General features: G+C 46.7%; 1 protein-coding gene across 1 annotated transcript in view; it reads right to left on the reverse strand.

The window, feature by feature from the left end:
* Ints3 (integrator complex subunit 3) overlaps window positions 1-21224 on the reverse strand; it is a 41766-nt gene extending 20542 nt beyond the window's left edge. Inside the window, exons 1-6 of the mRNA XM_041656324.1 lie at window positions 20425-21224; window positions 11969-12052; window positions 9443-9526; window positions 3347-3460; window positions 3025-3109; window positions 1371-1437 (exon numbers count right to left, since the gene is read on the reverse strand). Of these exons, the coding sequence (XP_041512258.1) occupies window positions 1371-1437; window positions 3025-3109; window positions 3347-3460; window positions 9443-9526; window positions 11969-12052; window positions 20425-20571 (581 nt within the window). The 5' untranslated portion in view covers window positions 20572-21224. The remainder of the gene's footprint in view (window positions 1-1370; window positions 1438-3024; window positions 3110-3346; window positions 3461-9442; window positions 9527-11968; window positions 12053-20424) is intronic.
* Window positions 21225-23129: the final 1905 nt, after the last annotated feature.

The following is a 23129-nucleotide window of genomic DNA, read 5'->3' on the forward strand; positions in this document are numbered from 1 at the left end:
TAACCAGGCAACATCCTGATTCAGGAACAGTAATCAAGCCACTTAATTGACTAAAAGATTATGGCCTTTTCTTCTCTTTTGATGTCTTGTTTTTTGAGACATGGTCTTGCTATATATATATAGCCCAGGCTAGACTTGAATTCACAGCAATCTTCCTGCCTGAGTTTCCCAAGTGCCAGGCTTACAGACATGCACTGCTATGCCCAGCACTGTCCTTGCTTTCATGAATGGAAATGCTAGCCAAGGACACATACTTCTTTTTCCCCCAACACCCCTAATAATACTCGGAAAGGTTAGGGAAACAGGAAGGCAAGCAGTTTAAAATGCAAGGTGTTCACTTTCACCAAAACTGTGAAGGGGCCGGGCAGCAAAGGGGCTGCTAGGTGACACCTGTGAGGGAAATCCAGCTTTAAGGGATGATGGGACAGAATCTGGCACGAGGAACACGACAGAAATCAATTTGAGGAAGATTACCTGCAGAAGGAAAGGACAAACCTGACCACTAGGATGGCGCAATGAAGAGAAGAGGAGATGGAAGTAAGGCTCTCTAGCCAAAGGTAGCAAAGAAATGAGATCTAAAGAGAAGCAGAGGCCGAGTAACAAAGTCCCCCTGCTACTTGTGATGATGCTGGCCCCAGGGCAGCTGCATAACGGAGCTCAGGGCAGTAGGTGGCGCTGCACAGCCGCCTGGGCAGAGCACAACTCTGCTTAGAAGAGAACCATTCTTTTAAATTGAAACAAATATGGACAATAATAGGCCCCCAGTCATTTGGCGACTTGATGTCCTTTCTCTGGAAAAGATGCTAAATGAAGATGTGGAAACTGGGATCAGAGCGCCAAGGGAAAGTCATAGGCAAATGCCCACACTAGGGCTGCCCTCACACCATTTCACTGTGTGTGTGTGTGGGGGGGGGGGCAGAGAGCCAAATGCGTCCCGCATCGCCTTCTAACGTGCGCCTCTGCTCTATATTGCTTCTGCACCACACTGCCCCTGTGCCATTCCAAAAAAGAGCATGTGCTGGACTGAGAGGCTTGGAAGAGAAGGCGAGGTACCTGCCAGGCTTGTGTGGTTGGCTGGCCCCCTCTACTGAGCTCATTCCCCCTCAGCTTCCCCAAAATATAAACATTCCAAGGAGGTCTGGGTCAAAAATAAACGCTTATCAGATGAAGCCAGATTTTCCTGGGCTCTGAGATATTTTAGCGAGCTCCTTCTTTCCCACTCCTCATCCCCTGGGACACACTGTGGCATCTGCCACCTTCCCACTGCACCAGAGTACGCTACAGCCATGAGCCTTTCTTCCCCACGTCCCATACCCACACCCCTCATGGCCGTGTCTGGCTCTTGCCCCACCCTTCACGGTAGACTCTACCTCTGCTCCGTCAGGATATCCAGAACACTTTCTGCCAACCAGATATTTTTGGCTGTAACATCGCCACCTGATTTCAAGGGGGTGGGAAGGGGAAGAATCAGAATACAGTAGCTCTATTAGCAACTCAGCTAATTGAACAAACCTCATCCTGCCGGTCCACCCAGCTATCCCATCACTACTGCCCTGAATGCCCTTCTCTCTTCTTTTAGGTTTTAGTTTCCCCTTTGCCTTGAGAAAGAAAGGAAAAGAAAGTTCCATTCTTCTAGAACTGCTACTTTACCAGAGCCGGGACTTTTCTAACCACCAAGAAATGCAGAGGGAATGCTTTCTTTGTGAAAAGTGATGTCTGAGACAGTCAGAAGCCCCAGTTGAAAATCAAAGGTGTGATCTGGACTAGGGCAAGAGATGCGGTGCCGGGCACGGCTGCAGTCTAGTGCTCGGATGTGAGGGTGGGATTCGGACCCCGACAGGCTCGGGGGTTATCTCGAGACATCAGTCTTTAGATCTTGCTACTGAACACGCAGTGTTGCCAGACAAAAATATTGGGATGAGAAGGAAGTGCCAAGAAAGAATAAAAATACACAGCACACCAATGCTACACACCTCCCTGGGTCTCAGTGAGAAAACTCAGTGTTCACACTGTCACATCACAAAGGCTAGGGCCATACATACCAAGCAGGAATATCAGTGTTAGAGAAAATCCTAAACAAAGGGCAAAGCATAGCCAGGTGTGATGGTGCATGCCTGGACCATCAGCATCAAGGAAGCTGATGCAGGAGGATTGCGAATTTGAGGCCAGCCCAGGCTACATTGCAAGACTTTTTCATTTAAAAAGGAAAAAAAAAAAAAAGCAAGGTGGAGTAGAGCTGGGCATGGTACAATTTGGTGGTAGAGTGCTTGCCTAAACAAGTGAGGCCTTAGGTTCAATTCTTACCACCGTAAGAAACAAAACAAAACCACAGGCACTGGTGAGTACTGGGGAAGTGGAGCTGCAGGGTCAGCCTCATTTTTACTTATTATTTATTTGTCATTAATATTTTGTTTCCTTTCTTGTTTTTAACAGAAAAAAAAACCCAAACCAAAACAACAACAACAAAAAACCAAACAAATAAAAAACCCTACAAGCAAACCCAAAAGCAGAAGAGATGATTTGGGCAGATCTTTCCATATCCCATATTTCAGACAGATGTCACGAATGCCGAGATTAGAAAAACCTTAAATGTCAGGGACTGTTCTGTGACACTGTTCCTCAAACTGGCCCCAGCTAGTTGCCAAAATGACTAGGGAGCCAGTGTTCAGAACAGGGGTGGAGCCAGGGAAAGCAGAAAGGCAGAGAGCAAATGGCTTCCCTTGTTTCTCCCTACCCAGCTTCCTGATCTAGCGCGCTCCTCACTCCAGAGTGGCAACAGCTAACACAGGCCGAACACCTGGTCAGGTCTTAATTTAGCAGGAAAGAAATCAAGGCAAAACTGATTGTAAAGCCCTCTGAGATTTTCGGTCCATTTTTTTCCTACAACATACGTGGCCAGAAGATCTCTACACTGGGGTCCAAGGACCCATCAATCAAGTTCCCTGGGTACTTAAGCCTCCTTCATTGCCTAAGCTTATCTCTGGCTCCTTCCCTTTCTTCACACGCTCCTTCCCACAAGCTTACCTGCAATCTGCTTCATAAATGTCATGCAAACACCGTCGGCTCCCAGAACTCCACCCTTCACCAGTTCCCGAACCAACCACACCAACTAATGGGGAGAAACAGACATACAGGGCACAGATGTGAGGTTGAGAAAGGAGCTAACTAGGTCACCCACAACGTAGGTGCACAATAATGGCTGCAGCCCACACCCTCTCCAGCCTATACCATGGAGTTCTTTTCCTTTCTTGTCTGGGGTTGGGGACTGGCCCCTCCTTGTGCATGCTAAGCACATGCCCTAACACTGAGTCACACTCCAGCCGTCCTCCGTCTTTCCTGGCCTTACCTGAGTCCGGCAGGTGTCTTGCAACTTCAAGTACTTCTCCATGAGTAGCTGGTTGATTTTATTCAGGACAATGTTCATGCCATCGCGACTCACCAGCGCCAGGTCCCGGTAACACTGTGACAAGTAAGGTTTGTGAGCAAGATCCTGACCCCACAGTCACCCAGCCAACCCGAGCCTGGCTCTTATTAACAGCAGTGGGATTCTGGGTGGCAACAGACACATTGCACTCTGGATTCTTAATTCTACAAGCTCCTCCATTCCAAAACGACCCTCCACTCTGCCTCTTGGGGTAGGGAAAATGACTCAAGATTCTCTAATAAGGCTTTCAAGAAAGGCTGCTGGGCAAAGCTGCTAGCTCTGTCCCTGTCCTCCAGCCTCCCTTTTCAGGAAGTGTCAAGACTGTTTGATGCTACAAGCTGAGCAAAGCCAGGTGGAAGCCATCTGTGTTCCATCTGCCAGCAGAGTTCACTGAGAAATGGGTCTGGGTGAAAGTCAAAGAGAAACCCAGAGGTTTTCAGGCTTGCTCTAACTCAGCCAGATGTAGCAAAGGGAATTTTGCTAAGGGACCAGGGTCTCGCACTTTCTAGCTTGATATACTGGCACATGCTTATTATCCCAACAGTTGGCGGGTAAGGGACAGAAATCACAAGTTCAAGGCCAACCTGAGCTATAAAGTGAGACCCTTGCTTAAAACCAAAACCAAACACTTTCCTGTTTGTTTGAGCTAGAGCCTTACATTGTAGCTCAGGCTATCCTGGAACTCACTATGTATGGCAATTCTTCTGTCTCAGCCTACTGAGATCACAGGTATGAACTATTACAGTCACTCAAAACCAGACATGGTGATGTGCAACTTTTTTCCCCACATAATTGATTTATTTTTATTTTATGTGCACGGTGTATTGATTACATGTATGTCTGAGGGCATCGGGTCACCCAGAACTAGAGTAACACAGTTGTGAGCTGCCATGTAGGTGCTGGGAATTGGACCCAGGTCCTCTGGAAGAGCAGCCAATGCTCCTAACCCACTGAACCATTTCTCCAGCCCCGGTGGCACACGTTTAACCCCAGCACTCAGGAGGCAGAGGCAGGTGGATCTCTGTAAAGCCAGCCTGGTCTACAGAGACAGAGTGAGTTTCAGGCCACCCAGGGCTACACAGGAAAAAACAAACGAAACAAACTTTCATTTTTTATTATTTACTTTGTGTGATGGTGTGTGTGATTGTGAGTGATTGTGTGATTGTGTGTGTGTGTGTGTAGGTCACAGGAAAACTCTATGGAATCAGTTTCTTCTACCTTTTCTTACATTCCAGAGACTGAACTCTGAACTTCTCTGAGACAGAAATTACCAGACTTGTGCGGCAATTGCTTTTGCCCACTCAGTCCACTTGCCGGTCCCTAAACATGAATTTTATTAACTAAATGCCTTTCTTCTTTTCTCTTGAATGCTAAGTACTGAAGCAGGGGAGGTCCTTCAGCATCCTCAGCCCGGGGGTGGGGGATGGGAGGTGGGGGAGATAAGGGAGTGCAGAAGTTTCTTCTGAGGCACTGCTTCCCTTCCCCTTAGAACTCTCCCCATAATGCTTCTTCAATGAGGCCAGGCCTTAGGGAACCTCATTCGCTGCCTCCTGTGCCTGCTGAGTTCTATCCTGGTCTCAGTCAAAGGGCAAAACTTCCGTAGACAGATTCTTAGCCAGAGAAAAACCTCAGAAGGCTGGTGCAGAGGTGGCTCAGATTAACAACAAGCCAGGTGGTGGTGGCACAGGCCTTTAACCCCAGCACTCAGGAGACGGAGGCAGGTGGATCTCTGTGAGTTCGAGGCCTATACAAAGAAACCCTGTCTTGAAAAAAGCCAAAACAAAACCTATCATCATCACCACTATCAACAAAAAAGATTAACAAAAAGCAGGGTGTGGAGGTTCGAGCCTGCAACCTCAGCATTTGGGCAGGAAGTGTAAGACTTTAAGACAATCCTGAAGCCATTTTTGACAATTCTGAATCCTCTCAGCCTCTGTGCCATAGTGCTTCCCCTCCTCCCCTGGGAACCAAGGACCTAACAGCTACACTCGCACGTACTCAGTTCCTGAACAATTACCCATATACGTATGCTTTGGTTCGGTCCTCTGGGAAATGGGGTCAAAATGACCTCTTACCTCATCTGATCTGGCAAAGCTCTCCAGTCAATTATTGGTAATAGCCCTTTCGAATAAGCCAATCAAAATAGTCAAAGAACAACCCCCCTTGCTTCTGTGGCCCCTTTAAAAGTAGACTGTACCAGCTATTCGAGGTCCCTCGGCTTCCCGAATGCTGGGGGACCCTGTCATGACAGAATTAATAAAATCCTCATGCTTTCTGCATTGACTGTGGTGTATGGGATGGTCTCTGGGGGCGACTCCTCCTCGGTGTTTGGACGCTAGAGTCCAACAGAAGGAGGATTAGAAGTTCAAGACCATCCTCAACTACATAGTAAGTTTGAGGGCAATCAGAGCCACATGACACACGGCCAAAAAAGAAAGGGAGGAAGGGAGACAGAAGAAAAAATATATCATAATAGTGACACAGGGTCCCATCCCTAACTAAAAAGTTATTTGCACACCTGGAGTGGTGGTGCACACCTTTAATCCCAGTACTCAGGAAGAAGAAAACAGATCTCTGAATTCAAGGCCATCTTGGTCTACAGAGCAAGTTCTAGGACAGGCAAGGCCAGACAGAAATCCTGTCTTGAAAAACCAAAATCAGGGCTGGAGAGATGGCTCAGAGGTTAGGAGCATTGCCTGCTCTTCCAAAGGTCCTGAGTTCAATTCCCAGCAACCACATGGTGGCTCACAACCATCTGTAATGAGATCTAGCCTCTTCTAGCCTGCGGGCATATACACTGACAGAATATTGTATACATAATAAATAAACAAATCTTAAAAAAAAAAAGAAAAACCAAAATCAAACAGATGTTATGCTTTTTTTCTTTTTCTTCCTCCTTTTTTTTTTTTTTGGTTTTTCGAGACAGGGTTTCTCTGTAATTTTGGAGCCTGTCCTGGAGCTAGCTCTTGTAGACCAGGCTGGTCTCGAACTCTAAGAGATCTGCCTGTCTGCCTCCCAAGTGCCGGGATTAAAGGCGTGTGCCACCACCACACGGCTTTCATGCTTTTTTTTTTTTTTTTTAAATGGGGGTTTTGGTTTCATTTTGTTTGGGCACTTTTTATCTTAGTGATTTGTTTGTTTTGATTTTCATTGTGTATATATTTTTAAAATTTGTGATTTTTCTTTTAGAGACAGGGTTTCTCTCCATAGTCCTGGCTGTCCTGAACTCAAGAGATCTGCCTGCCTCTGCCTCCCAAGTGCTGGGATTACACCACAACCAAGTAAACCTTAAATCCACCCTGGATTTCTATCCAAAGGCAGAACTAACCCTAATAAACTCTTACAAACAGTCCTCTTGCTTAAAGCTACAGTCTCAGACAACAGATTAAGGTCAGCCCTTATCAGCAACTCCCGCCAGAGAAGGATAAACAACTGGACAGACCTGCCACTAATTCTTCCACCAGCCTGACCCAACTCAAGTCTCCAGATGACTTCTTCACCTGATAGATCCTCCCTCATCTAAAACTGTGCTCCTAACTGTGACATGCTTGCCTGAAGAGGTCTGACCTGGGAACCCACAAGGGGAGGACTGACTTAGTAACCTTCAGCATTTGATGAAGCTGGCGCAGCCATCAGTTATGAAAGCCAGTGAGATGGTTCAACTCCCTTTGGAGTACAGGCCTGCCACAGTGCCAAAGGAGTAGACTATTCTAGCCCTTACCAGACTTGGTGGCCACACTCATGGTAAGAAAACAAAGGCAGCAGACCCCGCCGGCTCCCTCCCGGAGGAGGCTCCCTGACTTACCCTGGCAGACTTGGACCTCACATGAAACAGCCCTCTCCAGAAGCCAAGGCTAATCTGCACTGAGAAGACTTGGGCTTTATTGTTTCATTTGTCTGCTGTAAGCTAAGTCTGACTCTGTAATGCAGACTGGCCTGGAGCTTCTTATTTCTTTATTTGTATACATGTTTGCCTATGAGTTTACGTACACCATGTATGTGCCATCTCTTGGAGGTCAGACCCCCCGGAACTGGAGTTATAGGCAGTTGTGAACTGTGATATGGATTCTGGAAACTGAAACTGGGTTTTCTGCAAGAGCAATAAATGCTCTTAATTACTGAGCCATCTTGCCAGTCATTTTCTATTTATTTGTTTGTTTTGTTTGGATACAGGGTTTCTTTGTGTATTCCTGGCTGTCCTGGAACTTGCTCTGTAGACCAGGCTGGTCTCGAACTCACAGAGATCCGCCTACCTCTGCCTCCCGAGTGCTGCATTAAAGGCGTGCGCCACCATCACTCAGCCATTTGTATTTTTCAAGATTTACTTACTTATTTAACTTATTGGCTTGGCATTTGATATGTAGCTCTAATTGGTCTTGAACTTAAGGCAATCCTCCTATCTTAACTTCTCAACTACTGATCTTACAGGCATGTATCGCCACGCCCAGTTTTATGGGAGCTCAGTTTATGGGCTCACACCCAGGGCCTCACACAGCACTAACACTGAGCAACATCCAATCAGATCTTTAAGAATTGTATGTAGTGTGTATACAGTGTGTGTGTGTGTGAGAGAGAGAGAGAGAGAGAGAGAGAGAGTCATCAGGCTTATCTGACAAGTACATCTATCAGCTGAGCCATCTCGCCTGCCCTTCAGTCAGATTTTAATTATAATATCTATAAAAATATATACAAGAGGAAATAAACTCATAGTCCTCACTTATCCACCTTCTTCTTTGCCAACAATGTCTTTAAAATCAGTGAGCTCATGTTACGGCTCAGCACATCAAATCAACATCACCCATTTATCTCTAAGAATCTGGGTGATAGATTCAGCCTGAGAAGAAATCCCAGCACTTGAGAGGCTGAGGAAAGGAGTTCTAGGTCAGCCTGAGACACATATCAAAAGGAGAAAGAAGAGAAAACCAGAAAGCACAAATAGAATTCTACCTAATAAAGTTCAAAATGACTGGTCTTTCTCCTGGGAAAGCAAGAATACGTGAAGAGCTGCTGTTCTACCCCTTCATTTCCAAGGACACCCAAGCTGGCATCAGAGAAGTACAAACACAGCAGGTTCCCACATCCACAGATACTTCACTGATGTAAGCATCACTGCCAGGGTACCAGAAGCATCCCGTCTGTATTCCTTCGAATGAGTTTCCTTTGGTTATCCCTGAACAAATGACAACATATCTAGGTTCCAAGGTTCTTTATAGAGGAACTAGAGGAACTCAGTCTAGAGGGAGGGAAAAGCTACAAACGCCACACAGGTTTCAGACAGATCAACTGATAGAGTGGAACATAGTAGGCAAAGACAAAGAGCGCTTCTGTTTCCTTCCACACCAGCTGTGCTCAGTGAGGGGCCAAAAGCCAAGTCCCTCACTCTTCTCACTTCCTTCAGATGGTTCCAGCAAGACCCAAACTTTAACTATTATGCCAAGACTCAAAAGATACAAAGTTGCTGGACAAGGGCTATCTGGAGAAACAGAAGAATTAATTTATAAAAAGAACAGAATCCTGAGGAACTATCTTGCCTGGTCCTGAGCCTCCCAGGAGCCTCTTCTGTTTATGAAAAGACCACACTGGTCTCTGGCAATACTCATTAGGAAGTCAGACTCCACTGTGCTCTCATGTTTTCTTAATCAGTACATTAAGCTATTTAATCTAAAGGTTACATGCTACGATTCACAGCCTGCTCTCTGTCTGTTCTCTGGGTAAGAGCTCTCACAGACCCGGCTGTCCTTTATCTCTTCCATCTCCCCAATTGCTGACCTTTGAGCTTCATGTCTTATACACCTAACGTTCATGTTATTCTTACTCTCCTAACTGCTTTTTCTTGCCTTGCAGCTTTAGAACGTGAGGACTGACAGGACTCTAGCCAGAGACCAATCAATTCGCTGAGAAGAGACTTGAGATCACATTTGGAGAAGGTGATGAAGCTCTTGTCTAGAATGTGGTGCAACTTCAGTTAAAGGGTAAAGGTCCCACAGATTCATCAGGACCCAGGGAAGAGAGGCTTACCTTCTGGGCTTGGGCAGGCTCAGTGAGGACAAGAGTAAACAGGCCTAGACAGATCTCCTCGTGCTGGGGGGGTCCTTTGCACACCTGGGAGGGAAGAGAGGAAACAATTAGCTGTCACTCACATGTAGGAAGTGCAAGCACAGAACCTCTGGCACTTCAGCACAGCAATGATGATTCCTGATAATTCACAAGTAATATCTAAATATTGACTCTGTAAGAGCCCTCTAAATTATTTTCAACTATTATTTATTTATTTATTTTGGGTTTTTCTTTTTTTTTAATTTTTTTTATGGTCCATTTAACTTTATTTTATATGTATTGGTGTGAAGGTGTCAGATCCCCTGCAACTGGATCTTCAGACAGTTGTGAGCTGCCATGTGGGTGCTGGGAATTGAACCTGGGTCCTCTGGAAGAGCAGTCAGTGCTCTTAACCACTGAGCCATCTCTCTAGCCCTATTTTTGTTTTTTCAAGATAGGGTTTCTCTATGTAGCTTTGGAGCCTGTCCTAGAATGAGCTCTGGAGACCAGTCTGGCTTCGAACTCAGAGATCTGCCTGCCTCTGCCTCCTGAGTGCTGGGATTAAAGTCGTGTGCTACCACTGCCCAGCAACTATTATTTAAAGTATTTTTTTCAGTTAACATACAAAGCAATAGGATTTACTACAGCATCTTCACACATATTTCACTATTTAAATTTTCACATATATAACACCATATATACATAAGGTAATATGTGTTATACATACATAAGGAAATATGTGTGTTATACATGCATACATAAGGAAATATGTGTGTTATACACACATACATAAGGAAATATGTGTGTTATACACGCATACAGAAGATAATATGTGTGTTATACATGTGTGTTGTATGCATATGTTCAAGGAGGCCTGAGGTAGATGTTGGGTATTTTCCTCACTCAATCTCTACCTGTAGCTTCTGAAATAAGGTTTCTCACTAAATATGAAGCTCACAGATTTGGCTACGCTGGCCAGCCAATGAGCTTGAGGAATCCAGCTGTACCCACCACACCTCATTCCCAGGCTACTGTTACATGTATGTGTTGCCTCTCTTTTTAGAGATAACCAAGGACCCAAGCTCAGACTGCCATGCTTGACTGAGCCATCAACCTACCCACATTACCTAAATTCTTTTTCATTAATTAATTAATTTCTGTGGTGTGTGTGTGTGCACACACAATGTCACAGCATGCCCATGGAGGTCCAGGACAACTTGGAGGAGGTGGCTCTCAGGGACTGGACTCAGGCAGTGAAACCTGGAGACAAATACCCTGATCTTTGTAAGCAACCTTGTATATCGCTGCTATATAAATTCCTCACATGAGCTAGTTAAAATTATTTTAACTGCACAGATTTACAAAGAGGAAAAAGATAAAACACATGTAAGAAGGATTTGTAGGCCAGGTGGTGGTAGCACACGGCTTTAATCCCGGCACTCGGGAGGCAGAGGCAGGAGGATCTCTGAGTTCGAGGCTAGCCTGGTTTACACAGTGAGTTCCAGGCAGCCAAAGATTTGCAAAGAAATTATAAGACAAGCATTTCTTTCATTTAAAAACTTGTGTGTGTCACGCGTGCACACATACATGATGAAGCATACAGAGGTCAGAGGAAGATTTGCTAGTGTGACTTCTCACCTTCCACCATGTGGGCCCCAGGGAACAAACACGCTATCACACTTGACAGCAGGAATCACTATCTGCTGAACCATATTGTTGGTCCCTTGAGTCAATATTTTTTTTTTTAAATCTTGAAAAAATTTTTGCCAGGTATAGTGGCATATGCCTTTTTGTTTTCAGAAACAGGGTTACTCTGTGTATCCCTCTCTGTCCTGGAACTCGCTCTATAGACCAGGCTGGCCTCAAACTCAAAGATCAGTCTGCCTCTGCCTTCCAAATGTTGGGATTAAAGCGCCACCACTGCCTGGCGCTCGCTCGCTCTCTCTCTCTCTCTCTCTCTCTCTCTCTCTCGGTTTGGCACACGCCTTTAATGCCAGTACTTGAGAAACAGACATAGGCAGATCTCTCTAAGTTCAGCCAGCACAATCTACACATCAAGTTCCAGGTGAGCCAGGGCTGAGACCAAGTCTAAATAAATAAAAGTTTACAGATTGTCAAAGAAAATCAGAGGACTATTCTTGAGAGCCAATCCTCTCTCGCCATCCTGTAGAATCCAGAAATGAGAACTCAAGACTGTTGGGGATGCGTGCAAAGCCTTAGACCGACTGAGCCACCTGGTCAAACACTGAGTTGTTATATAAGTCAGGCAAGATAGCATAAGCTGTGATCACGTACTTGGGAGGCTGAGGCAGGACCCTGAGTATGATGCTGGCCTGATCTCAGAAAAAAAGGCTCCAAGAAATAAACTATCCTAGTGGGAGAGTAAAACCTCACTTTAGGAACCAAGATATGAATTCAGTCCCTTAAATCCTGGCCACCATCTTTCCTCCTTCCGGTCTGCATCTCAGAGATTCCCCAAGCAGAACGGATTAAGGACATGGTACTCACATAAGCGTTGAGGGCATCGTTGGCTTCTCGCTCAGACACACCAGTGGTCATCGACGTCACAATACTCATACACCTTTCCAACCTCTGTGGGGAGGGATGGAAACAAGTGGGGAGTGCGTTATAACACAGCCTATGAAGTACTTCTCACCCAAAACATTTTAACACTTCAAGCTTGATCATTCTTCTGCTATTGCTTAAAAAAGAAACACGCTGCACATCATGTCGAATGTTCTCACAACTGTGAGAACAGCAGCAGTAACAGCCGACTCTGGCCAGCAACACCACCGCCTACTACAGCTAGTGGACAACACCTCCAGGAAGGACAAAGTCATAAAAATTAACAATACCGCCGGGCGGTGGTGGCGCACGCCTTTAATCCCAGCACTCGGGAGGCAGAGGCAGGCGGATCTTTGTGAGTTCGAGACCAGCCTGGTCTACAGAGCTAGTTCCAGGATAGGCTCCAAAAACCACAGAGAAACCCTGTCTCGAAAAACCAAAAAAAAAAAAAAAAAAAAAAAAAAAAAAAAAAAAAAAAAAAAAAAAAAAAAAATTAACAATACCAACTTTCACAGGAAAATAGCACACGGAGGACAGCCTGGAGGATGTCACCAAAGGCACAGTGAGGCAAACTGACACCGTTTGCCTCTAAGACTAGGAAAGTCAGGTAAGTGGTGTTGGCTGTAGTCCCAGGTAACTAGGAGGCTGGGATGGGAGGATTACTTGAGCCCAGGCGTTAAGAACAACCTAGTAACACAGTCTGTCCAAAAATAAATGAACAAACATGAAAGTGCACACCTGTGATCTGGGTACTCAAGAAGGCAGGGGGATTTTGAGTTCAAGGTCAGCCTGGGCTGCATAGCAAAATTTTGTATAATTTTTCTTTAAATTTTAAAGTTACCAAAAACCTAAGACTCCTAACAGTCAAACATAAGGTATGGGACTTGTTTTCATTTCTGAACTGAGCAAGCCAACTTTATAAAAAGAATTTAAAACATAAAGGTTGTGCATGCTCTTAGTTTCAGCATTTGGGAGGCAGAGGCAAGTGAATCTCTCTGAGTTCAGGGTTAAGTAAAGAAACCCTATCTCCAAAAAAAAAAAAGAAAGAAAGAAAGGGGAAAAAGGCCGGGCGGTGGTGGCGCATACCTTTAATCCCAGCACTCGGGAGGCAGAGGCAGGCAGATCTCTGTGAGTTCGAGGCCAGCCTGGTCTACAAGAGCTAGTTCCAGGACAGGCACCAAAAACTACAGAGAAAGCCTGTCTCGAAAAAAATCCCCCAAAAAAAAAAAAAAAAAAAAGAAGGGGAAAAAGTATATAAAGAGAAAATGAACAAAAGGAGAAATTTAAGGCTGTAGCTCAGCAGTGAGACTAACATGTGAGCACCTGTGAGGGAGCTGGGTGTGGTGGTGACACCTGTTAGCCCAGCACTCAGGACAAAAGCACGAGGACTGCCAGCTGGACCACCAAAGTGAGACTGTGTACGAAAAGAAACAGTAACAACAATGTAGGAACAAAACACTGAGTTGGTACAGCAATGCATGGGGGATCATCCTTCAGGCAAGAGCATAAGGACTGCAAGGTCATTTTTTGCTACAAAGCATTCAAGACAGCCTGAGTTATGTGAGACGCCATCTCACAACATCAAAAGAAACAAAAAAGAACAACAACAAACCCTAAGCGCCAGGCAGTGATGACACATACCTTTAATCCCAACACTTGGGAGGCAGAGGCAGAAGGATCTCTGTGAGTTCAACTGGTTTACAAAACAAGTTCCAGCACAGCCAGAGCTTTTACTAAGAGCAACGCTCTTGAAAAACCAAACAAAGGAACCCAAAACAACCTGGGTCGAGCCCTAAGCTGCAAAGAAAAAGCACAGCAGTAATAATGACTACGATCCTGCTGGCCACGTTCTGCGGCTATGACAAACACCACGAGAAAGGTGAACAGAAAAGACAGAGGTTATCTGTGTCCACCCTGGTAAGAGCCCAAAGCGATGGGACTGAAGACCTGGCTCAGCAGTTTAGCAATCTGGCTGCTTTTGTTGAGGACGCAGGTTCACTTCCCTGCACCGACACAATGTAGACAGCAGCCATGAAGGCAAAACACTCATACGCATAAAATAAAAATAAATCTTTTTTTTTTTTTTTTTTGTTTTTGGTTTTTCGAGACAGGGTTTCTCTGTGGCTTTGGAGCCTGTCCTGGAACTAGCTCTGTAGACCAGGCTGGCCTCAAACTCAGAGATCCGCCTGCCTCTGCCTCCCGAGTGCTGGGATTAAAGGCGTGCGCCACCATCGCCCGGCAATAAAAATAAATCTTAAGTTCCAGAATAGCTCGGTCTACAAAGTAAGACCCTGTCTCAAAAACAAAACAATATACTATTAATAAACCTTTTTTGTTGCTTTTGGTTTTTTTCTTACAGGGTTTCTTTGTGCAGTCCTGGCTGTCCTGGAACTCACAATTTAGACAAGACTGGCCTTGAACTCAGAGATCCACTCATTCTGCTTCCTGAGTGCTGGGATTAACAGCGTTCCCAACCATGCCCAGCAATAATATTAAATCTTGGAAAAGAGTTTAAGGTAACAAAGGGTAGACTTGTGTTCTGATGGGTCCAAACCTAAGACTGCCTGGGTGTGACATCCGCCACTCTGACAGCAGGCCTAGCTTCAAATCAGGGCAGACCAGCAGGTTCAGCCTTAATAAACAGCAAGGACATACGTGTGAAAAGGGACTGTGTGGTCACATGGAAGCTGACCCATGAGCTCTGGGAGCCATTATCACCCAATTTTGCTCCTGTATAAGAAAAGTGTGGAAGGAAAACCTGAGGCTGGGCTTCCTCTCTTATCAAACCTTGTCCCTGGGGCTGGAGAGATGGCTCAGTGGTTAAGAGCATTGCCTGCTCTTTCAAAGGTCCTGAGTTCAATTCCCAGCAACCACATGGTGGCTCACAACCATCTGTAATGAGGCCTGGTGCCCTCTTCTGGCCTGCAGGGGTACGTGTAGGCAGAACATTGTATACATAATAAATAAATAAATATTTAAAAAAAAAAAAAAAAAAAAACCTTGTCCCTGTCACCAGGGACTGGAGATCAACCTAGCCAATGGTTAAGTCTTGCTGGCACCCTGTCTCCAGCCTAAGTTAACTGCAGCTTCAGAGTGAAGGGAGATGGTGAGCAGCAGCAACCTAAAGCTCCACACACTGCTCATATCAAATATAGACACATCTTTGTCGAATCACCAAAGGGAAGCCAAGCAGCAGCCCAGCAACAGAAGCCACTGGGAAGTGAGTATGGACTGAACTGGTCCTTGCTAGCCAGGCCGAGGCTCTTGGCTGAGCCTCTGTAAACCCTGGTTTTATCTGGGGGAAAAAAAAAAAAACAAAGCAAACAAAAGCCCAGAGATAACGGCTGTATCATGAAGTTGCACCATGCACACGATCTCAGTTAATTAGAATCTGTGCTATTTGTGAAGCTCAGCAATTGCACAAATCTAACCTTGAAGACCTGGCTCCAATCTCCTGCCATTTCTTTGTTTAAGATTTAAATTCCACTTATTTACTTGTATGTGGGGGGTGTGCGTGTGGGCACAGTGTGTAGACCAGAGGTCAGCTCATGGGAGTCAGCAATCTTCCACCATCAGGGGGGGTCACAGCAAGTAACTTTTACTCCACAGTCAGCCATCTTGCTAGTCCCTGCCACTACTTCTCATGTTATGTCCTTAAAGGTTCCTGAAAACCAAATCCTCTGCCACAGGACATGGATAATTTCCCAACTTGTGAAAGGCTTCTCTTATTTTGCCGTTAAGAGAACAGAGGAATCACTAGGCGGTGGTGGTGCATGCTTTTATCCCAGTACTCGGGAGGCAGAGGCAGGTAGATCTCAAAGAGTTTGAGGCCAGAGCGAATCTCAGGACTGCCAGGGTTAAAAGAGAAACACTATCTTGAAAAAAAGAAAACAAAACAGAGTGTGTGCATGAGAACATAGCAAAGAGAAGGGAGGAGGCGTAATGGATCCAAAACCAAGAGTCTGCAAATCCCACTCCAAGGCCCTACGCACTGGCTAAGTGTCTCGGTGTGGTTTAACATTCACGAGGCTTTGGGTTGAGCAAAGTTTCTCTAGGCTCCTCCCCCATGTTCTAAGCTCTGATCAGAGGCCTGACTACAGGACACTACCCAGTCAAGAAAAGTGGCCTCTTGAAACAGGGAGGCCCTATGAAGGCTGTAGAAAGTGGAGTCCAGAATTTGAATGGGTAGACACATTCATTTTAAGACAACAGAGGTTCAGAAGAAAACTTTTATCTAAAACTGCTCCTGGTGGTACATTATCTGTAACCTCATCAGAAGTTCAAAGACAGCCTGTTTAAAACAAACCAAAGACAAATAAGCAAACAAAAAGAAATAACCAGGAATCATTCGGAGTGACAAAAGGACTCTCTCCTCAGCTGGGTGTGGTGGTGAGCACCTTTAATCCTAGCCACTGGGAGGCAGAGGCAGGCTGATCTGTGAGTCTGAGGCCAGTCTGGTCTACGGAGCAAGTTTCAGGACAGCCAGGGCTATGTAGAGAAACCCTGTCGCAAAAACAAAACAAAAAAGGACCACTCTCCTCAAAGGCCACAGGAAAGCAGATGTATAATTGGGTAACAGTATCCTTTCCCCCTAGTCTCTGAAGGTCCTCAGAAAAGATGAAATCACACACACAGCTGCCAGCAATTGCTGGCAGGATGGCTCTGTTCAGAATAAGCTCTCTATGACAGCACCTCAGAGATGAGTAAATATTTATCATCTCCAGGATCTCTGGAACTCATTCTTCTCGTACTGAAACCACCTGACAACAGCAGTGGATGGCACGGGGAAGGGAGGGGAGCCTTCCAGCTTCTCAGTAGACACCTGAAGCGGGAGGTAGGAGTTAGAGATGTACGCACCCCATTTCTCTGTCCTGGGCCTGATGAGAGGAGATACTCTGCTAAGTGTACAGTGCACAGCTCCCTTATAGAAGGTGAGTAGCCTAGAAACACTCATTCTGCTGTCTTCAGGAAAGGAAAATGTGAACCCACCTGCACAATTTCTAAGAACCCACATCAACAAGAAGGGACTGACTGTGCTGGGTTCCTAGTACAGCCTTTGCTACCGGTGTACACAGAGAGGACAGACTCCGGTATCCTCCCAGGGACCTAGGACAAATACCCTACAGAGTCCAAGGAATGACCTATATTCTACAGTCAAGGATATGTAAAATGATGATTTAAGGGAGAAAAAAATTTTAAATGACTCAAAGGTCAGCCCATGGACATTTCTCAGAGAGGCTGAGTTATCTCTCAGAGTAAACATGGTGGGGACACACCTCTATTTTGACAAACATAATTCTGAGACCTATCTTAAAGATATTCTGATTTCTCTGGGCCACAGCTCCTGCTCTTGGCCTGCCTTCCCTGGCAAAGGAAGAGCCAGGACTGGGAAGCCTCATGAGACCAGGAACTACACGTTCTGAACTCCTCCAACCTCTGCCACTATTTTTATCTCCCTCCCTCCCAAACTAGGATGGGGATGGGAAAGAAGACTTCAGTCTTCAAAGGGAGGAACAGGGCCAACGAGAAGAAAGGATACAGCAAACACTCCCAGGAGAGCAGAGTCACAGTCCTGCCCAGGATGGTCCTGAGTGCATCCCACTGCAGACTGTGAGTGGCCTTTGCTAATCATGCCCAACTATGCCCACGCCTTCACCACCCTCATCTATTTTTGCAGGACTTCTGGTGACGTGATACTTTGTCTTTGGACGATAAACTTCTAGGTGGCACACCTTACGTCCTCCTCCCATTTTCCTATCAGACTCAGCACACTTTAAGCACAGAGTCAAAAAGCTGACCCATTTTCCTGGGCCACTGGTAGGCCTACGATGGAAAATAACCAAGTCAGAATGAGCAGAGGTCAGTTGGTCAACAGAAGGTGTTGATAACTTCTGTGTGCAAAGATCTGTGGGGAGGCACAGAGGAAGAAGAGGCCAGCAAGCCTGGCCCTCAGACACGATGGCCTAGCAGGGATAACAGAACCACACCCATGGGGGGGGGTGCTAGTGTAGCAAGACTTGCTGGAAACTAAGACGCAAAGGACAAAGGGCAAAGAAAATGTGGACGAGGGAGCCTGAGACATACTGGAGGCATCCACACCATAAAAGAGATCAGAAAGGAGAAAACAAACCCTCCCATTTCTCCCTAGGAAGCTAAAAGTTCGTTCTGAGTCTAAGTAAGCGAGAATGAACATAAAGGCTTCCTTGCTCATGATCTCCCCCAGCCAGATCACCTACTGCCCAGAAAAAGAATCTGTACCTGCGTCCTGTAGGAGTAAGGATGGGAATCAACAGACTCTCATCCAACCTTGCTCTGGTGGAGGGATCAACAGTGGCCAGTCACCTACTGACTTCTCCCCTCCTAAAGCTCCAGTGCTAACACACCATGCTCAACACTTGACAGTCAAACTGGTGATAAGTTCCAGACCTACCCAGGCGATGGTGGCGCACGCCTTTAATCACAGCACTTGGGAGGCAGAGGCAGGCAGATCTCTGAGTTTGAGGCCAGCCTGGTCTACAGAGTGAGTTCTTGGACAGCTAGGACTACACAGAGAAACCCTGTCTCCAAAACCCAACTCCCCTTCCAAAAAAATTATCTCAAAAAATAATACAGGGCTGGGGAGAGGTTCAGCAGATAAAGAGGCTTGCTGTGCGAGCCTGGAGAGCTGAATTCAATCCTGTAACCAAGTCTGTAAAGAGTGGAGGGAGAGAACCAACTCCATAAAGATATCCTCTGACCTGTGTGCACATTTCAGCATGCACACTCCCCACACACACACCACACACATCATACACACTGCCACACACACACCACACACATCATACACACTTCCACACACACACCACACACATCATACACACTCCCCCCCACACACCACACACATCATACACACTTCCACACACACACACCACACACATCATACACACTTCCCACACACACCATACACACTTCCCACACACGCCATACACACTTCCCACACACATCATACACACACAGCATACACACTTCCCCCACACTTTCCCTCACATATATCATATGCACACACTTCTTCCCTCAGCCTCTTTGGATTGTTGGAATTGCCTATCTTAGTTGATTAAAAAAGATAGCAAGTTTTCTCCAAATGCACATAGAATTATACAGTGAATCTGCTGGGGGGTAAGCAACAAAGTCGCTATAAGGCCACGTTGATTCAAGTTCACCTCTTTTTTTGAGACAGAGTCTGTCTATGGTTGATCTGGCCATCCTAAAGCTTGCTAGGTAGACCAGGCTGGACTCAGTCCCACAGAGAGCCACCTGCCTCTGCCTCGAGTGCTGGGCCACAAAGCTTGTGACCTAACATACATAGTTTCTTTTCTTCTGTCTTTTGTTTCTAGAGGCCAGGTTCTTGTTAATGATGCCCAGGGCTAGCCTAGAACTCACCACACACACACCCTAACTCTCTCTCTCTGACACACACACATCCCCCCCCCCCCCCACACACATAGAATCTTCCTGACTCAGCCCTCCTAGAGCTAGGGTTACATGAGCCTCCACAGCTGGCAATCTAACGTTATTTAACTCTGAGTTTAACCTGCGACTCCAGCATCTGGTAAAGGAATTCACTACAGCCGAGCCCGTGAAGAGCCAGGGCCTGTTGGTTTCCTTCCCATCCCTAGACACTGAAATGAATGCATTAGGCTTTGCACAGTCCAGCGATCACGCCTCAGCTCTGTAGTACATCCTAAGTCTTCCTGTGTGTGTAGTAGGAGGGGATCGCTGGGTCATCTCTTGCTAGTCAAGGACAGGGTGAGAAGTGAGGGAAAGGAGGAGGAACAAGACTCCTCACTCATGTCCTTGCTCTCTCCATTTTTTGTGTTTACTCTCTGGTTCTGAAGAAAGCAGTCCTATATCCTGGCTCACCCCTCTACTACGGCTGACTGTAGCAAACTAGACACTACCTACTCACTCTAAATGCCTGGTTAAAACCACTGCCCACTGTATCCACACACAGTCAATGATGCTACCTAAGAAGAGGGGCCAAGTCCGTAGGAAGTTGCTAAACTTCACACCTGCCTGTCAACACGTATATACTTTTCAACTTAACACACTCAAATAGGGTGGATATTCTAGATGACTATTAGTGTGTATATGGGAAGGAATGAAAATAACTTTGGTAAATAGGGATGCTACATCCCTTCTGTAACCAACGCCCCTCACACATTTTCATAATAGCGGCAGCTGTTACTAGGGCAACCTGTCCAGGAAATTGACCCACACTTTTCCTCCAGAAGCAGGAAGCCAGAGCAATGTTTCTGCCTTGGAAAAAACTTGAAGGCCTCTTCTCCCCACCCCCACCCCATATCCGCTCCAGCATCCCTCAACCCAATTCCTTAGCTCCCTTCCCCACCCCACACACATACCTCCTCTAACTCATCCTTGGCATCCAAACTGGTTGAAAGTAGCAGCCTCCCCCCTCCTGGGGCTCCTGCTCCCGCTCCTCCTCCTCCACCTCCCGCTGCTCCTGATGCAGCAGCTGCTACGGTCCCCTTTCCCTTCTGTAACTCCATGGCTGCAGCCAGGAGACCGGAAGAGGTCAAGGGGGTGGACGAGTGTTAAGTCCTAGAAATGGAGAACTCTGGCTTGCCAAGGACAAGGAGCAAGAGGAACAAGTGGGAAGGAGGCCACAGGCCCGGCTTTCCGCACTCTTGCCTCCTGTCCTGCGGAGGGGGAAGGCGCGGGTTCTCTAGATGCTCCCTCTGGAGTGGCCGTGCTGGGGCAAAGCCTTAGCGCAGAAGCACGGTAGACTTAAGAGTCTGTAACCTGCAGGAGGTGGGCAAGGCTGCCACCCTTGCAGAAGTGGACCGGGAACCCTCTGGCTTCTTATCCTGAAAGGAGGGGAAACACTAAGTTTCTGCCTCTCGAGGTGTGGAAAGGAGTCCTGGCCCTGAAGTGGGGGTGGGAAACCTTCCCGGCGGGGTTGGGAAACGCAGTTCCTTGGGATCCGGCCCCTAGCGGGTGCGGATGCGGCAGAAGCGCTATGGAAGGACCAGCTTTTCCCCACACCACACAGAGGCGGCCATGGTGGAAGGGCGGGGGAGGCTGAGAGCGCCCGAGCGGGCAGAGTCGTCGCCGGCGCCGGAAGTGAGCAGTCGCGGTCCCGGGCGTCCGCCAATCGCGGCTTCCGCGGTGGCGCCAGGTCTCTAAGGAGTAAGCCGCCGCCGACAGACTGGCCTTTTCCCAGGCTGCCAATTGTAGGGAGAAGAACTGAGACTGGTCTGATGGGCAACAAGTGTGCCCTATCGCATCCTTCCTCCGCATCAGGAGGCGGGACGGGAGGTACGGAGTAGGTGCGAGCGCTGGGCGATCCGGAAAAAGCCGGGCTGCGCCTGCGCGCTCTAGCGCGCATGCGCAACGTCTCCCCGCGCCCCACTCCCTACAGGTGTTCCGACGTTGTCCTTGGGTAGTCTCGGAGACGGCTCCCCTGAAAGTTTCTGCGGGGGCAGAAGCGGCGGAGCCCCAACACTTAGCAAACGCCCTCAGGGTCTGAAGCTACTTCCTGAACTGCGAGTGCAACACGCAGCCAAGTGTGCAATTATCAGTAAGACTTTTTGAAAATAACAACAAAAAAAGTGCGTTGATCCACTAGTGCGAACCAATAATTAGCATTGCCAGCACTAACTTTACACAGTTTACCAAATGATGGGCTCTTTTCATCCTTTGAGACCCTGCGACTGGCAAATATCACTTCAGTCGATCGGTAGTTACACATACAATCCATTGAGAATGTTATAGTTAGGATCATCGTAGAGTTTGACTGTATGTGAGTCCATTTCTTCTTCGTTCTTTCACTGTGCGTCTCCATGGAACCTTTCACTTTTAGGCATAACCGATTGCTGTATAAAGCTCCAAACCGGGCGTGGTACATGCCTGTAATCCCAACCCTTCGAAGGTTGGGCCATCCAGTTCATACTTCCCTCTGTTTCCCCACCCTTAGGGTTCTCATTTTCCTGACTGGCTGATCTCCATATACACTTCCGGCACTTACTCCTCAATTCTCCTGAGTATGTTTTGGATTCTTTCTAGGTGTATGGGACTGTTTTATCCTCTGAAATACAAACAAGTCATTACAATAGACTTATGTCCATGGGACACATGTATTAAATGAAAAGAAAAAAAAAAGATGTACAACGCTTCATATTAAGCCCCCATTTGTTTGAAGTGTTCTAGGTTTGTTTTTCCACACCAAAGATAGATCCCAGGAATTCAAACTCGGTAAATACCCTGCAGTGAGCTTCCCCACCCTTTTTAACCTTTCAAAAATTCATTTATCGGGCTGGAGAGATGGCTCAGTGGTTAGGAGCTTTCATTGCCTGCTCTTCCGGAGGTCCTGAGTTCAATTCCCAGCAACCACATGGTGGCTCACAACCATCTGTAATGAGATCTGGCGTCCTCTTCTGGGGTGCGGGCATACATGGAGGCAGAATGTTGTATACATAATAAATAAATAAGAAATCTTAAAAAAAAAATTCATTTATCGACTTTCTGCTACACTTGTTCCTCGCAACGTAGACAAAGATGACCTTGAATTCCTGGTCCTCCCCGGTCTTAAGACTGCAGCTGTGCAACACCACAGCTGACTGCCTTGCAGCTTCTTCAGTTTCTTTTGTTTTGTTTTTTTATTATTGTTGTTTGTTTTTTGAGACAGGGTTTCTCTGTAGATTTGGAGCCTGTCCTCTTGTAGCCCAGGTTGGCCTCAAACTCAGAGATTCGCCTGCCTCTGCCTTCCGAACACTAGGATTAAAGGCGTGTGCCACCACCGCCCAGTTTACTTTTTTTTAAAGGTTTATTTATTTATTATGTATACAACATTCTGCCTCCATGTATGCCCACACACCAGAGGAGGACACCAGATCTCATTACAGATGGTTGTGAGCCACCATGTGGTTGCTGGGAATTGAACTCAGGACCTCTGGAAGAGCGGACAGTGCTCTTAACCACTGAGCCATCTCTCCAGCCCCCAACTTTTTTACTTTTTTAAAAAAAGCTCTGGGAGCCGGGCGGTGGTGGCGCACGCCTTTAATCCCAGCACTTGGGAGGCAGAGGCAGGCGGATCTCTGTGAGTTCG

This window comes from Microtus oregoni, unplaced genomic scaffold (assembly GCF_018167655.1).
Source record: "Microtus oregoni isolate MIOR12 unplaced genomic scaffold, Mior012 000007F_ref0000211, whole genome shotgun sequence".
NCBI classification, from domain to species: domain Eukaryota; kingdom Metazoa; phylum Chordata; class Mammalia; order Rodentia; family Cricetidae; genus Microtus; species Microtus oregoni.